We start from the raw sequence: 16846 nt of genomic DNA, 5'->3' as shown, positions 1-16846 counted from the left end.
AGTTTGAGGACCACTGATATAGCAACATACATTTTTCAACAAACGAAATCAGCCTCAGGTCTTAATGGGTTAAGCATTCTGACCTCTTGAGCACTATGGGGACAGATGCAGCTGGGTTCTTCTTGAGGCCGTCGATAATGTCCTGGGCCTTGTCGCCGTATATCCTCTGGATGGCCTTGCGGTGGATGACCTCCGAGCAGCCGCCCATGGTGTTGTCCAGCTTGAACCGCAGCTGCTCCTCGGCGGACATGCGCGACAGCCTCCGCTGAACGGTCTCCAGGGCTCGTATCGTGGCCAGGTTCGTTTCCAAGACCACGTCCAGCTAAAGGGGTGAGGTGAATTATAGGCACTTAGTTGCTGGGAACATCTGTTGCATCCAATACTGTACTCCTGCTAGCCTGTGTCTAAAATCAATTAAGTACGGGTAAGTAAGCCTTGCCGAGCCATGAGGCCCAGATGTCCCATGGGCCTAGGAGCTCATCTCCTGTTTCTGTCAGCTTGATGTGAGGCAGCTTGAAGTAAACCCCCTGGTCATGATGTACAAGTACACCCCCTGGACATGACGCTAGTACGTCGCAGGGACCCAATCCAACCTTTGATGCTGAGTGACAAGCAGGGAGGCATTGGGTCCCATTTTTCAGAGTCTTTGGTATGACTTGGACCGGGGATCGAACCCCAACATTCCAGTCTCAGGGCGGACACTTGAACCACAAGGCCACTGAGCTGGTCATAGCGATAATTATTATTACACCCTATGTAATGCACTCATCTTATCCCAGATAAGTAGTGTACAATTAACCAATGGTCATTAGGCTCATTTGTGTCTCTCTAATGGGAATCCTATAATAAACATAAATATGTGTTGTGCTGAAACAAAACGTGTTGCTTGTTATTTCGCAGATGAGTTCACTTTAGGCCTATGGTCCCCTACATAGAGAGTAATAAATTAGTGAGTGATTTCGCACACAGACCAAGTGGATATTATGAGTGTGTAATCTTTTCAATGTTAGTCGCCCCCCTCACAATCAGAAACGGGATACATTACTGAAATCAGTTATACATGACACCCTTTGTTTTATTGTACGGGTACTTTTCACGGCATGCATACTGAAATAAATAGCTGTGTAATTTGCTGTAGTACCAGTGACAGTCATTGTGTGTTATCAATGCTGCTAATCACAGGCCTCTTCCATTCAATCCATTCAAACAGAATCAGGGTGCTGTTATTGTGCATGTTGGCTCACTGGAAACACTCTGCTACGGAACAGAACCATTAGTATCATTGGTATTATGTCAATATGGCTACTGTGAAGAACGCCTATAGGTGATTCTCATTCAACTCAAATCCCTTCTGTTCTCACTATAATTGTTCTTGGGTTGCAACTGACAATCACTTTCGTAAAATTACCATCAATCAAATCAAATTCAACCAAAGTATCCTCTGAAGCCCTAATTGCACCCGATGTGCAGGTTGATACTATACCTTGATGGTTTCCTCCGCCATCAGTGTATGAATGTGTGTGTGAATGGGCGAATGTAATGCGCAATCTATGTAAAGCGCTTTGGTATTTTGCTATTATTTACCATTTATTTGGGGGTGGGGGGGATTATGTGATCACTATGTGACCAATGTGACTATCAGACAGTTTAGTGTCGAACTTCAGCCATACGAACCTCAAAGCGCTCATCCTCGCATCTGTAAATGTGCTCCTCATACTGCGTCTTCTTTGAGCTGACAAACGTTGAATCCTCTGACCACGATGGAAAGGACACCCAGGTGTCGTTCAGAACCTGAAAACGTGCCATTGTGTTAGGAGACTGCAGTTGCTCAGCTGATGAACTGGTAGAAAAACAAGTGTGTAAACACGCAGTGTGCATCGAAAAGCAGCATCTGAGTAGCTCACAGGTGGAAATTGAAAACCTGTTCAATTCAGCGAGTTATGACGATTAGGAGGCAAGGCTTGCCCAGACCAATATGGAGGCTGTGTTTACACATTGCTACAATGAAAAACTGTGGCCAATGGGGTATCTACCTGTCCATCTACAGTATATAGCAGGTGTTCCATTCAGTGTTCATTTTGTCAACGAAAACCATGGCGAAAAACATTCGCCGACTGCCTTTTTTCACAGACGAAAACTAAATAAAAACTAAGCCGACTAAAACCGAGACTAAATATACTGACAATTTCGTCAACAAATAAAAGCTAGACCAAAATGTTAGGGTGGGACTAGTGGAGAAGAGTGTTTGGTTGCACTCAGGTGTTGCGACCTGAAAATAGCAGATCTACAAGCTCACAACACGGCGTGCTGTGACTATTTTCAGCATGCAACCAAGTGTAAAATCAGGCATTGCGACGCCATCAAGCCCCGCCAAAATACATTTTTTATCAACAAAAAACATTTCAGATGACTAAAATATGACCAAAACTAAATTACATTTTATTCAATAGACCATGTGACATGGGGGGGGGGGGGGGGGGGACCAGGACTCTGACCTCCTTGCACAGCGGGGTCCGTCCCGTGCACTTGGGCTGCTGGTAGCTTTTGGGCAGAGCTCTATAGCTGGAGCCCAGCCTCTTGCAGGAGGCATAGTCGATCTCCATGGCGATGCCCTCGGTGGCGCGTTCCTTGGGGAAGCTCTCCACGTGGGAAGACTCTCTGTAGCCCAGGAAGTTCTTGAACCAGGTAAACAACTCCGGGAATTTCCTGTCCAATCAAAGACTTTGGATCAATTACTTTTTCCTCCAAATTACGTACACAGTGATCACAGGGGTGACGTGACATTGTAATTGCCTAGCAAAGTTAGTGGGAGGGGCCTTTATAAGCGATTGCGGCAACCACACTCGACTTTTCGAGTTTTGGAATTACTGTTGTGTTGACTACTTTATAATGTCTGGTTAATTAATAGCATTAGCTAGACTACAAATCTATTTCCTCTATTCTGATGAAGGAAGAGCACTGAGGTTGAAATAAATGCAAGTAAGTAAATATCCCTTTATTCCGTTTCCTACAAGTATTTCAACTAAAACTATCAAAGAATTTCAAATCATGAAAATTGTTTCACATGTAAAGTGTGTTACAAATAAATTATTATTATTATTAAATCACCGAAATTAAAAAAAATCATTCTTTAAGTATCGACAAGCGATGTCCGTCCTTCACGGTCCCGAGAAGACATACAATTTCTCTTTTGTGTCTGGAGCTAAAAAGACTGGCAGTGCTGTAGTAGCGTGTATGTGAACAATACATACCCCAGGAATGGAATGACCAGCTGCACCAGCTCAGCACGGGAGATGACCTCCTGGTTGAAGATGAGAAGACAGCGCAGGAAGTTGTCGTACGCCTCAGAGCTCCGGAGCGCTTTCCTTACCTGTTCACACAAAGAGAGGGAGTTGCGGGGGCAGATTAATTAAAACATCTTGCACGTCAGATGGAACCTCCAACACAGGAACAATGGGAGGACTTGATTCAGGAGATTCATTTTATGGAAAAACTAACACACAGTCTGAGGCTACAAGAAGAAAAGATGGAGGACAAATGGTATAAATGGACAATATTTAAGGGTATAGGGGAATGAGAGACAACTGTGAATGCCTAGAAAGATAAAGTAACTTTTTAAAAACGCAATTATTTTTCTGTTTTTTATTTTTTGTACGTCTGTGATGTTATATGTATTGTAAGTTTGTTTTTTCTGTCTTGTCTTGTAAAACAACAAAAAAATAAAAAACATCTTGCACGTGCAACAATAGAAGATCTGCTAGCTCACAAGGCATCACATGTGCAACGCACTGTGAGCTTGTAGATCTGTGATGTTAGTGAGTGACACCGTCGTACTACAAATATTAACTGATACTACAAATATTAATTAATATGCATGAGCCTTCATTAATGGCAAAAATCTGCTGTCTCCTGGTAGAGTATCATTACATAATATTTATCAAACATCGCCCTCCCGTGTTCAAAAGGTGCAATGTCTACCCATCCAGGTTGGATCTCACGTCAATGGATGAAATTAATTTAATATTTGTTAGCCTCTCAAGGAACCCTGATAGGCCCTTGAATCGTACTTTGAAACTTGAGATGCTCAATCTTTAAAAATATTTGAGAATTCAGGTCCTGGGTGGAATGGCAACCTACGAGCGAATAACAATGTCACTGACCTTTTCAAAGAACAGAGATTCTGTTCCAGTGCTGTGTTTGCTGGCTTCAGCCATCGCATGGTCCTTCCCCATCAGTTTAGGTTTCTTCTGTAAGGGACAACGATGACATTTACAAACAAACAAACAAACAAACGTCTATGTCTGTTTTATTTGTTATTATAAATGACAAAGACAAGTTATAAATGTCATATCATGGAGAGAATGAGATAATGACATGTTCATAGTGATACACTAGACCAGTGGTTCCCAAAGTGGGGTCCGGGGACCCCCAGGGGTACCTGAGGGAGTTCCAGGGGGGACCCATCTATATTGTTCATGTTCATAAAGTGCTAAAGTGTTTAAAGCAGTGGTTCCCAAACTTTTTCATGTCAAGGACCCCCAAATTGACACTACTTAGCCCGTGGACCCCCATTTGAAAAGATATGCCAGGGACCCCCATAAGAGAAGACGTACACATTTAGACGTCTACATTTAGACGTCTACATTTAGACGTACACATTTAGCGTCTACATTTAGACGTACACATTTAGACGTCTACATTTAGACGTATACATTTATTTGTTATCCGTGTTGCGAGGATGAGGGGGTACCTGGAAAAATATCTACCCCAAAAGGGGTACCTGGTCCAAAAAAGTTTGGGAACCCCTGCACTAGACTATAAAAGAGTCCCTGCCGGGCCGGCATTGGTACTGCACTCATGAGCAGAACTACTTATGAACCAGTAGGTATCAGCATTACAGCTTTAGATGTCAATGTCATAACTAGTTTTTAAAAAACAGTAATTTAACTGTGGCATGAGTGTCCACAACACGCAGTGTCAAACACAAAAGTAGAGTTGTTACAATTATTTTGTCATAATCGTGTTGAATGATGTATACATAAAATAGCAGATCTACAAGCTTACGAGTCACTTTGTGACACGTTGTAAGCTTGTAGATCAGCTATTTGTTCCGTTTTTGAAATACAACATTTAAAATAATGTAATTTCTTGGTATATTTCAGTTATTCAACATATCTCCCCTGTGCACTTTTTCATTACGAAGCCCAAAAGGCAAACAAGAAATGTAATTTCTATTCATAATGTTCCCATTTCAAATGCCAAAAACACAATAAAATTGTGAATCATTTATTTAACAATTATTTAATGTGAGACAATCAATGGTCAACTTAAATGTGTAATCGTGACAGCCCTACACAAACGTCAAGATGCGCGTGTACCTTGATAGGGGGCGTGGCTCCTCCCACTCCAGGGGGTCTCCTCATTGGCAGACCGTTCTGGTTGAGCCTCTGCTTGGTGGCCAGCAGGGGTCTCTTCACGGTGCCCCCGTGGTCGTTACGCACAGACTCCGCCCTGTCCGCCGTCGTCTTGCTGAGCAGCTGTGGAGAGGGACACGTCTCACGTCAAATCTACTGTACTGTAGTGCACAGGTTCTAAACCTGGGGGTCGGCTAATTATTTTGGGGGGTCCCCCGATTATTTAAAAAAAATGAATGGCTGGAAAATGGAAATTGAACGACAATTGATTAGAAATATAGAATTCCATACTAAAGGGCTTTCTTACCTTTCTTTGTAGTTGTTACGTCCCCATCAAAGAGGTCCAGGTGTTATTTTGTGCAAAATCTCCTTATTGGCTATTTCCCCTACCATAAGCCCTAAATGAATTGCATTGAATTGAATGGGATGTATGGGGTGTTGTGCTAATTCGCTTATTTCCATCGCTCAAAATTATATATTTTTTGTATATATCCTCTCTTCATAATGTAAATAATAACCCAAGCGGCACACTTTACTACTTATTTCGATGGAAATAAGCGAATTAGCACAACACCCCATAGCCCCATTCAATGCAATGCAATTCATTTAGGGCTTATGGTAGGGGAAATAGCCAATAAGGAGCTTTTGCACAAAATAACACCTGGACCTCTTTGATGGGGACGTAACAACTACAAAGAAAGGTAAGACAGCCTTTTAGTATGGAATTCTCCTTTAATCTGGTAAGATTAACAAGCTTTCATGAAACCGGTTAATCGCTGATCCAGGATATATTAAGCCAGGAAATCTATTATATCCCGGTTTAATCTCTAATCCAAGTTTCGTGGTCACACTTGTTGAACCCTCACCGCTGAGCTGTTGGCGTCTGGCAGGAACTGTCCAAACTCTGACAGAAGGTCCTCCTGGTTCTTGAAGAGCCTGGCCACCTGAGCATAGACCTCCTGTTCCGTCAATGCTGGAGTGTAGTTGCCCCCTGCTTCCTTAGCGTTCCGCTGCTCCTTCTAGAAAGGCCACATGGAGACAAAGAGGTCAAGCGGACTCTGCAGTAAATCTGGCTTTGTACAGCATCATACATCAAAAAGCCTCTATAACATTGTGCTATTATAACTCTTATCATTCTGTAAATTATAAAATATTGATTTTGTTTACTATTGCCAAATAAGAAGTTTCAGCACTGAAAAATCACTCTGAAAAATTAGTGAGTTAATTGTGACCTGATAGGTGTGGAGGATCTCCAAGAAGGCTTTGTAGATGTCCGGCTGGCCCTGGAAGCGGTTCTTGATTTTGTTGACATAGTTAATGGCGTGGTTGAACTCCACGGGCTGGTTGTTCTGCAGCGGCGGCCCACCAGCACCGGAGGGCGTGCTGCTCACCGGGGTGTGGGACTGGACCGACGGGGAGCGAGGAGAGGCATAGGTGGGGATGGAAGGGTTGTTGGGCTGGCTGGTGGGGGTCAGGGCTGGAGACTGCATCGGCTGTAGGAAACAGAGAGAAGATGGAATCAAAAGTGATCAAAAAAGCCAATCAAAGAACCGGGTTTTGGGCAGGACAACAAAAGTGTCAACTCTAACCGGAGCCCTCATTCAATGCCATATTTGTTATGCTCCAACATCGCAATGTCACTTAAAACTAAGCTTCAGAGTACCTCCCAAAACAAACTGTCTTGTCAAAAACCACCATAACTCTGAGAGTGTACAAATGGAACTAAATGGACCGTTATGTTACCGTTAAATCCCCAAAGGATCCTAACGCTGTTTCCACCCATCAGGTACGTACGTACGTACCTTGCTAGTCTTGGCTGCAGTGGGTTGAGAGGGCATAGCCGGGGCGGTGGTGGTGGGTCCATGCGGGCTGGCCTGCTGCAGACTCTGGTGCTGGTGGTGGCTGATGGCTGGAACGGGCGGCCCGGTGATCGGGAGATTCTGCACCGAGATGCCGTGGGGAGTGATGTAGTGGATCTGACCCGGCGTGGTCACATTGACCAGATCGTTGGTCTGCACCTCGATCTTGTAGCCCGGTGGTAGGAAAGTGTTGAAGCCCATGATGAGATCTGGGTGGCCCTTGAAGAGCTGAGACACTCGACTGATCACCCCCGGGGTGTCTATGCTGTAGTGAGAGAGTTAAGGCAGTCTCATGTCAGCAACACCATGCTTTGTACACCGAAACGCCACAAAACAGAGACAGGAAAGGTGAGAGAGGGGAAGACATGCCGTAAACTGAACCGGGGTCAGCTCTGCAGTTGACCTTGGTTCAAATCTGACTATGTGCTATGTGCTCTTAGGGTCCTTGCACATTTCTATTGCACGGAAAAACAAAACATTTAAACAAATGAAAACGAACATGACCTCTTACACACCTCTGACGGTGTGTCATTTCCCCCCAATCCAGTTCAACTCCAGTGATTTTTTTTTAGTTTAAAAGAAGAATCATGTGCAAGGGCGTTAACTGGGTGAGCCACCATGGTGTCCCCAACACCTGTCTCACAGGACAGACAGTGACTTACTACGTTGCAAAGACACTGGCAGGAATGTCTCCACTAGCATGTAAACTCAGCTTCCCGTCTCTCTACATTCTCATATCTAAATAAAGCAACAAACTTGCTTTTAAAAATGTCACTGTTGCTTTGTACATATAACAGACACATTGTCACACAAAAGATGTATAGACTCTGAGGCCTCTTTTAGACAGCGACCATCTCCAGATAAAACGTCAAAGTCCCGTTGCGGGACTTTTTTTATTGACCCGTTACACGAGAACGCACACTTTATGAAAACACTATAATGTCGCTAGGTGGCGGTAACGGGCTGCCAAATAGACCAGTCACCCACGTTATGTACAAGAAGAGCCAGCTCCCTCTTGACGCAACCCTATCAGGGTTGTTCAGGAACTCCATTATATCATATATGGCTCTGCATCAATTTAATAAACATATGCGCTGTGAACCAACGTGAGCCATGATGTCATAAGTTTTGCGGATTCACCGTTTTGCCTGTTTACATGGAGACGGGATAAAACGGCGTTCTCAAAGATTTCCACTCTGGAAGGTGGTTTCACTTTGTTGCGTTTTCACCTCCATTTATACATTTCAGACCTGTAAGGGACGGGTCCATTTGGAACCCGATCAAGGAACCCCTGGGCCTCTCAGGCTAGACTACACTGACGTGTGGGTTCAGTGAGTACACCAGAAGAATGAATGCCTGAACTCTCAACAACTAACGCTTAAGCCTTCAGTGCATTAAACTGTAATTAACGATGACTTATCAAGTTCACTTCTAAAACACAAAACTGACCTCTGGGATTTGAACTCTTTCATGATGTCAAGGAAGTCATTATAAACTTGAGGCTGGTTCCCAAACTGTAGCTTCACTTGATCCAGATAGGACAAGGCATCTTCAACCTACAAAATAAAGTGAGCTCAGTTAGATTTATTTTGTGTGTGTGTGTGTGTGTGTTTTTTCTTTTTTTTTGCAATGTCATTATGTGAACAATAACACAGCTGTCCCGAGGTTCCAACATTTTTCCAGCTTCCTTTACGTTTGTGTAACCGTTACCTTGTGAGACAGCAAACGATCAGAGAAAAAGCAAATGTCCACGAATATGTTTTTATTAAATTATAACTAAGTTGTGTTTGGCGTAAAGTGCTGGCAGAATGTTGATAAAGGTTTCATGTGACTCGCAACTACAAAGGAGGAAACATTATCTGACCTCACGGTTTGAAGTTCTAAATGTAACGGTTGTGTGATGCAAGTAACATGTTTTTGTTAAAATAAGTGTTAAATTGTTTTCTGGTTATCCAAACCAGAAGATACATTTTCAGTTTTGAAGAATAAAATGCAGCCAAAAATTCGAATTGAAACACGATAAAATTGGATGTTGATAAATGTTTTGTGAGGTTCTCCTGATTTGATTACGGTAAATTGTTTTCCTGATCTCGAAAAATAAAACATGTTTACGAAAGAGCTGGAGAGATGAGGAGACCCCTACAGAACAAACACTGTAGAAATGATTACAGAATGCATTACATGAAAATACTAATATGGTCTCTGTCAGGGGGAATACTCATCTGTCCAAAACGGTTACTTTTCAGGATTCAAAATAAAAAAATAGCAAAGGTAGCAGATCTACGAGCTCAAAACGCATCACGTCGTGCTTCAAGCTTGTGTTTCTGCAACTTTTGATGCTTTTGTGTGATGCTGTAGTATGATTAACCCATTCTGACCTGAGATCAGATTCATACGAGGTTTCCACGGGACACACACTGGTCTGATTAACCCATTCTGACCTGAGATCAGATTCTAAAAATGTCAGTCGTTCTTCGAATTTTTCAAAAATAGCAGACCTACAAGCTCGTATCGCGCCACTCGGTGGCGCGATATGAGCTTGTAGATCTGCTATTTTTCAATAGGTAAAGCATAACATGATGCTAACACCAAAATGGGTGCCCGGTCAGAATGGGTTAAAGATCAGAACAATGTCATACTTGAAAAGCAAAAATGTGCAAGTAAAAATACCTTCAATCGTTGAAACTGCTGTCCTTGGGTGGAGGTCATGGGGTTGGGAGGATGGGGGTGACTCTGAACCACCACCGGCCCCGGTTGGGACTGGACTGCCGGGGTGTGGGAGTGGGGTGCCACGTGGGCCGCTGGGCTACCGTGTCCGTGTCCATGCCCCCCTGAGCTCTGAGGCATCGTGGGAACCTGGACAGAATGGCGAGGACCATCGCTTTAACGTCAAGTTGAAAATTAACGCCATTATAGTCAACTGAAACTAAAATAACCAGAACAAGCTGTGTGCCTTCACTGGGGTTGGGGGGTTAAGACGCCATCTTACTTAACTCATTTAGACCCGAGGCCAATAGTAAAAACCTCTTCCAAAAGGTTTTCTGAAAAACTAGCAAAAGAAATTGGGAACCACTGCTATAGACTGTTCACTGAGACCCCTTTTCCACCGGTTGGGAACCAGTTCAGTTCAGTTCAGAACCAATTCTTAGTCCTTGAGCCAGAGATCCAAAATTGGAAAGTTAATTATGAATCGTATGCAAAACCATACCTATATTAAATTGTTTACAGGGTCAATATAAGTAAATTAATACATGACAACCCTTCCACGGTAGTAGCTTTTTTATTTATCACACATTATTATTTATTATTATTGTTATTTTCACTGTGAACAAAGTCAGTCGCGATCGGGATGTATTATTAACATTATGGGTAACTCATTGAAGTGGTAAATTAAATGTGAAATACATCCTCTATTGAGAAAACAACAATATATGTTGACAAAGACACTTCATACATTTGGAAACATATTTTTATTCAAATCAATATAGTCTTCAGTTAATTTCGTATTGTTTTAAAAGTAGGCTAACTACAGTAGAATTTCAATGGACTTCAATTAGTCCGGCAGCCGACAGGCTTCTTTTGTTTAACTGGTTCAGACCGTACGACGTGTGTACAGTACACGTCATAAGAAATCCAACCGACGGGTTGCTAGGACGTGTGTACACATCCAAGCGCATCTTCAATGATATCAAACGAGAGAAGAATATTCTGAATTTTTTCCTTTTTTTTGTTGGCCCTCAAGGCCACCATACTCTTCACTCATCTGCGGTCCCGGTCACTTCCTAGTTTACCGTGGCAGAAAGAATGCCTCGTATCTCCTAATATAGGGCGCTCTCTGTGGTTTAGATCAGATGGATATACTAAGCTCTTCATTTCTGACCTCACCTGCCTCTCGTTCAAAATATGAACATAATATTGAAACGAGAGAAAGGTAAGCAAGCGTTTTTTCCCGGGAACGGAAGGGGGGGGGCTTTACAGAGTAAAAGCGGCCATATCTTCCAGGCACCCCAAGCTTCTATTTTGAAGGAAAGTGGGAAATTTGGTATATAGTCTTTTTTATTGGCCTAAAATATTGTCTATATATATACATTCATGAATCCACTTGCTGACCGGCTGTCACACTATTGGGCAATTTTTATAGGGGTTTCTTGTGACCCTACCATTAACATCCTATGGCAGGCAAAAATGTCAAACTTTCCTTTTGCTTTAAGTAGCATGTGACGTGTGAAACTAGAGGGTTTTCATGATTCTGAATCCATTCCAAGCATTAGTTTTGCATAAAATACACTCCTTGGGCCAAAATGGCCATAGACATCATGACAAATGTGATGAGGTCAGCAGCACATTTTAGGCACATTTGGGCAAGTGGCTATGGCTGCTTTTAGCCCAAGGAGTGTATTTTGTGCAAAACTGCTTCGAAAAGGATTTTTTTTGCCTGCCATAGGATGTTAATGGTAAGGTCATAAGAAACACCAATACTTATACAGCCAGTCAGCAAGTGGATTCATGAATGTATGTACATAGACAATATTTTAGGCCAATAAAAAAAAAGACTATATACCAAATTTCCCACACCTGCCAGACTATATGGGCTGGCCTGCAGTACACCATTCTAACAGACCAGAAGTGGGGCCGCTGTCTCATTTTGCTGTGTCAAATTTGTAGTCCCCGTGTGTCTCTATGTGCTTGAGCTCTATAATTCATTAATCACTGACTCATTATTCAACCGGCCCCCCGTTGTCGAAGCTTTGAATTTAGGGATAGAAGCTTCGTCTTTAAAAAAACGATCAAAGGTCAGCCCTAGTAAGAAAGGAACACAAAAGGTGAGTGTACCTGGTAGCCCTGTGGGATGGAGTACTGGATCCCGGCGGAGGGCTGCATGGTGTCAGAGACAGAAACCGCCTCCAACACAGGGGTCGGGGCTGGAGCTAAGACGCGGGGCTGGAAGCTCTCTGCTGCTCCTGGTACTCCTGGAAGACGCCGGGCCTGCTGCTGCTGAGCTGGAAATATGGGTTCCTGGTCCTCCGCGCGTCTCTTCATTGTGTACTCATGCTCAAAAAGGCGCTAAGGATTGACACAAAGAATGGGAGGATTTTACTTTTACATCCCTGAGTCCAAAGGAAGACGTTGTGTTCTCTGAATTCATAAATGGATGGAGTCTTCACACGTCAAAACATAAATTTGAATGGGTTGAGACATGACAGGTGAAGAAGTTTAAGATGAGTAGGCAAGCGTGGTGGAAACTAACACCAGGGCTCCACCGGGCGCGTCCGCGTCGCGTCTCCGTCAGCGTCGGGAATTTTCCCTTTTAATCAATGGAGGGTGGCTCCACTGCCCGCGTTGCGTTGTGCTGCGTTCGGTGACAAAAACATTGCCCCGGTTCGTTTTCAAAAGCCTGCGGTGGAGCACCTCTAGCGTGACGTTGACGTTGTCATGACACGAGCAGGACGCGACGGAGACGCAACGCGTCCGGTGGAGCCCTGGCGTAAGATACAAATACAATTATTATTATTATTATTCACAGGAAAGGTAACATTACATTTGTAGTTTTGTACCATGTCTACCGTTCTATGTAAGAGAGAGACATGCATCTATTTTTGTTTCATTTTAAAAAGGAACCGGGGCTAAGATGTGTTTGCACTTTTTACAAAGCCGAAAAGCCACACATTGAAAATCGTTAATCGTTAAAATCGTAAAATGTCAAAATGGACTCCCTGTGGCCTATACATCCCTAGAATTAACAACTTGGAAACGTCACTGACAATTCTGACAAACCACAAAATCATTTCAAAAGACTTTTCTAACAGACACCGAGCGAACCAAAGGAACTGAGATCTCGATTCTAGTTGTTAGTAGTCAATCATTACATTATTCAACAGCGAGCTGCACTGTACCGTAAAATACTGAATACGAAGGATGCAGTGTCATAAATGCAGTTTTCCATTGGAGCACCATGGATGTCTGAGTGTGTACTTACTTAATAACTAATTTGATAACTTTATAGTTTATCTTATTGTAATCGAGATTCTCCTATATTTGTAGGGAATCGTCAGTGAAGTCTATAAGGGCTCTATTTGGGGAAGTCTTATAGCTTAAGGATCTGTATTTCTCTTTAGGACCTGGGGAGGGAACGGGGCGAGTCACGTTCAAGTTTAAAGTACTTTAGATGCCTCCTTTCTTGTACTTATGATGTACTAAATGAATACCCTTCTATTCTCTACACTTCATATAAAGTTGATATGACGTCATGCTGCGATGTAATGCTAGCATCCATTTCCGTGACAACAATTATACCAATCTAAGAGCTCCAAGCGTGTATTAGATGTGACCCGTTTTGAGCTTGTAGATCTTCTATTTCCACAATTCTGTTTTTTTAAAGAGCCAACCGTCCAGGACCACAATTTTGTGGGCCTGGACAATTTTGTTAGACATGGACATGATGACGATTAGGCAAAAATGTATTGTGACTATCTCAAATAATTCTGACAGTTCAATAAACAATTAGCACAATTATGATGTGTTGGTAGCGGCTGCGATACAGCCAAACAGTTGAAGAAATTGCAGATTGATGCTAAAGTGAGCCAATGAAAGAGCTTATGAATGAATAAATTAATGTTTATTTCGAACTGTTTTAAATAAAAAGACAATAAAAATACAGTAATACATTAAAAGAAAAAAGGTTAAAACAAAGGCAAAACTAAATATAGTACAATTGTTCGAAAAGGTGTAGGAATGAAGCCTAAGCTCATCTGGTCCTACCCCTATTTATACAATTTAAAAATAAACATAAATATGTCTAAAATGTGCTATTGTGCTAAAATAAATAGACAAATAGATATATAAAGGATATATCTATTTGTCAATTTATTTTAGCACAAAGTGGACACGTCATGACATGCGTAACATGTAAGCTTGTAGCCTATTTGCGTTGCATGACATGCTGCCATAGACATGCCGACTATGGAATTCAAATGACTGAAATCAGGCATGGTGACTGAGAACTTTAATCCACGAGGATGTGATCGATGTCATGATGAACTCTGTTCATTCGAGCAGCACTACGCATGTCTGTGTGTGTTTGTTTTCTCACATGAAGGCTTTCAAGTCAAGAGTACTGATCAACATTGACAGATGACCACTGTTGTCTCTCTGACATTTGCAAGCAGAAGTTCCTAACCTGAATGTAATGGACTGACTGACTGGGCTAGTTCTTAGTGCCAACTGTCACACTTGGGTGAGACGTCACAGAAGAGAGTTGCTGCGATAGATGTGAAATTGGAATTCAAGCGATTTCTTTTTTTAAGATATATTATATTCATTATTATCGTTTGATCATGTCATGTGCAATGCTGTTATGGACACTGCCCAGACAGTAAGAAGAAAAAAACTATTGATAGTAGGCATTTCCATTATCAAAATATTCTATGCTTGTACTATTTCAATCAACAGCATAAAATAGGAAAAGCAATAATGGTTTTCACTTTCAGGAAATAATTTTCGGCGGCCTTGGTGAATGGCAAAGCAGGGTGGGTCGGGATCCAACAACGCAGCTTTGCATGCGGTTAGGGACCAACACGCTGTCGGAATAATGGCACCGACCCAGATCTCATGCCCGAAAAGGTTTCCCACCACCACCACCCCCCGATGTGCACTGATACTACTCCTCAACACCTACAAGTCACTGCACAACCTGGCTCCCCCCTACCTCTCCGCCCTCCTCGAGCCACACGCACCATCCCGCTCCCTCAGGTCCAGCGACGCCGGCCTCCTTGTGATCCCCAAGAAGATCAGGCTCAAAACCTGGGGCGACAGGGCCTTCTCTGTGGCCGCCCCTACCCTCTGGAATGCCCTCCCCAAACACATCCGGGATGCCCCCTCACTCTCCACCTTCAAAACCGCACTGAAAACCCACCTGTTCAGAATAGCATTCCCGAGCTGATGTGTTTTTAACCTGTTACATGTACTGTTTTTATTGGTTTTTACTATTATTTGACTTGTTTTTCTAATAAAGTTGACATATTCTCATGTCCCCCCCCCACACATGTAAAGTGTCTTTGGGTATTAGAAAAGCGCTATACAAGTCCCAGATATTATCATTATTATAGACAGAATCCATAACAATTATGTACACCGACTGCTTCAGATTGGTCGCTAATAATTTGGAATACTACTTTACAGATGGAGCCTTGCCCTCGCATTATGTACGCTACATTTACAACTGACTTGAACCTCTCTTAAAGTCTCTCTCTTGTAGCAAAATCATAAGAGTAACTCAAATGAATTGGACAGCCATGGGTGCTACATGATTCTTGCTCGAGATCGCATAGGTGTCCGAATATAGATCGCAATCTTTTTTCGATCAATTGTGCTTAGTGGGGACTCCACACCCTGATAAGCACTTTGAATTGTAAGCATTCCACCGCTATTGTAGGGCTCCACAGATAAATAGTGGGAAATACCCGAAATACAATTGTATTAGTTACAATGCTGTTGTGAGCTTGTATATCTATTTTCACAATGCTTGCTATTTCTTATGTAATATTTGACAATTTGGTATTAAAAAGATCTTAAGTCTTTAAATTGTAACTTTATAAACCCTGCATCCACTCGTACTGTGGTGGTTTGTTTACTGTTGGACTATTCAACTTTGAATAGTGCAAATAGCTTTTGAACTTGTAGATCTGCCATTAGTGTAGTAGTAGTAGTGTATCACTACGACTACTTTACAGATGGTCCCTGACACGGGTACTCTCCGTAACATCCAATACACAACTTTACAGACGCTCCCTAACACTCCGTCATAGGATGGCCAGCGGAGGCATTCAGCTCTGCTGTGACTGACTGAGAGTGTGCACTGCTCACTGTGCTGTGCCAGAAAGAGAAGCGGTAGGTCGAGTGAGTGTGTGAGAGAGAGCCGCGGCTGTCGAGTCGGAGGAACATCCGATCCCCGGCCTCAACGAAATGCTCTCCGTGTTCGGATAACATCCATCCGAACCCCTGGGCCTCAATGAACCGTTGTCCGATCGGAAAAATCCGAACCCGGGCTTCAATCTACCACGAAATAAACAAGACGGACATGTCTGCTGCGCTAAACAGCAGCAGAACACCCAGCCAGGCTGAGGCTCTCTCGTCCCCTCCCCCCTCTCTCTCTGTGGTGTATGTCTACGCGACTCTGTCTCTGCCTGTGCTTGAATGCTTGCTTGGAGCTAAACCGCACTCAGCTGTCCGATCATAGCTGACGTCGCCCGGCCTCTCGAGTCGTCTCGTTCCCTCCCGCTTATGTCTGCCTCAACGCTTGAGTGTTGAAGGCTACGATCTCCCATGAAAGCCACGAGTGTGTATTATAGTGAGTTTCATCATCATCGCCATTCGCCAAGCAGAACTTTGAGGAGCTTTCTTTTGCCCACAGAAGCGACCATCAGAGCTGAAGATTTTTTTTAAAGAAGAATACCACCAGAGTTACTTACGACCCCCAAAATAAACACCACCAACCAAACACTGTCTGTCTCTCTCTCCTGATAATAACAACACACATTCAAGAGCGGAGTCCGGACTGTCTGGACGGACCCCTGG

At 43.0% G+C, this 16846-nt stretch overlaps 1 protein-coding gene across 1 annotated transcript in view; it reads right to left on the bottom strand.

Moving 5' to 3' along the window:
• LOC308318557 (paired amphipathic helix protein Sin3a-like) overlaps positions 1–16846 on the bottom strand; it is a 31977-nt gene that overhangs the window by 14188 nt on the left and 943 nt on the right. The window contains exons 2-13 of the mRNA XM_080768164.1: positions 12107–12337; positions 9944–10129; positions 8723–8829; positions 7217–7538; positions 6647–6907; positions 6281–6433; positions 5379–5537; positions 4161–4247; positions 3252–3370; positions 2496–2706; positions 1675–1791; positions 84–322 (exon numbers count right to left, since the gene is read on the bottom strand). Coding sequence (XP_080624290.1) covers positions 84–322; positions 1675–1791; positions 2496–2706; positions 3252–3370; positions 4161–4247; positions 5379–5537; positions 6281–6433; positions 6647–6907; positions 7217–7538; positions 8723–8829; positions 9944–10129; positions 12107–12313 — 2168 coding nt within the window. The 5' untranslated portion in view covers positions 12314–12337. The remainder of the gene's footprint in view (positions 1–83; positions 323–1674; positions 1792–2495; positions 2707–3251; positions 3371–4160; positions 4248–5378; positions 5538–6280; positions 6434–6646; positions 6908–7216; positions 7539–8722; positions 8830–9943; positions 10130–12106; positions 12338–16846) is intronic.

The sequence above is a fragment of the Protomyctophum bolini genome (assembly GCF_963924005.1).
Source record: "Protomyctophum bolini genome assembly, chromosome: 1".
NCBI lineage: Eukaryota > Metazoa > Chordata > Actinopteri > Myctophiformes > Myctophidae > Protomyctophum > Protomyctophum bolini.
This window is presented reverse-complemented; position numbering and strand designations above follow the sequence as displayed.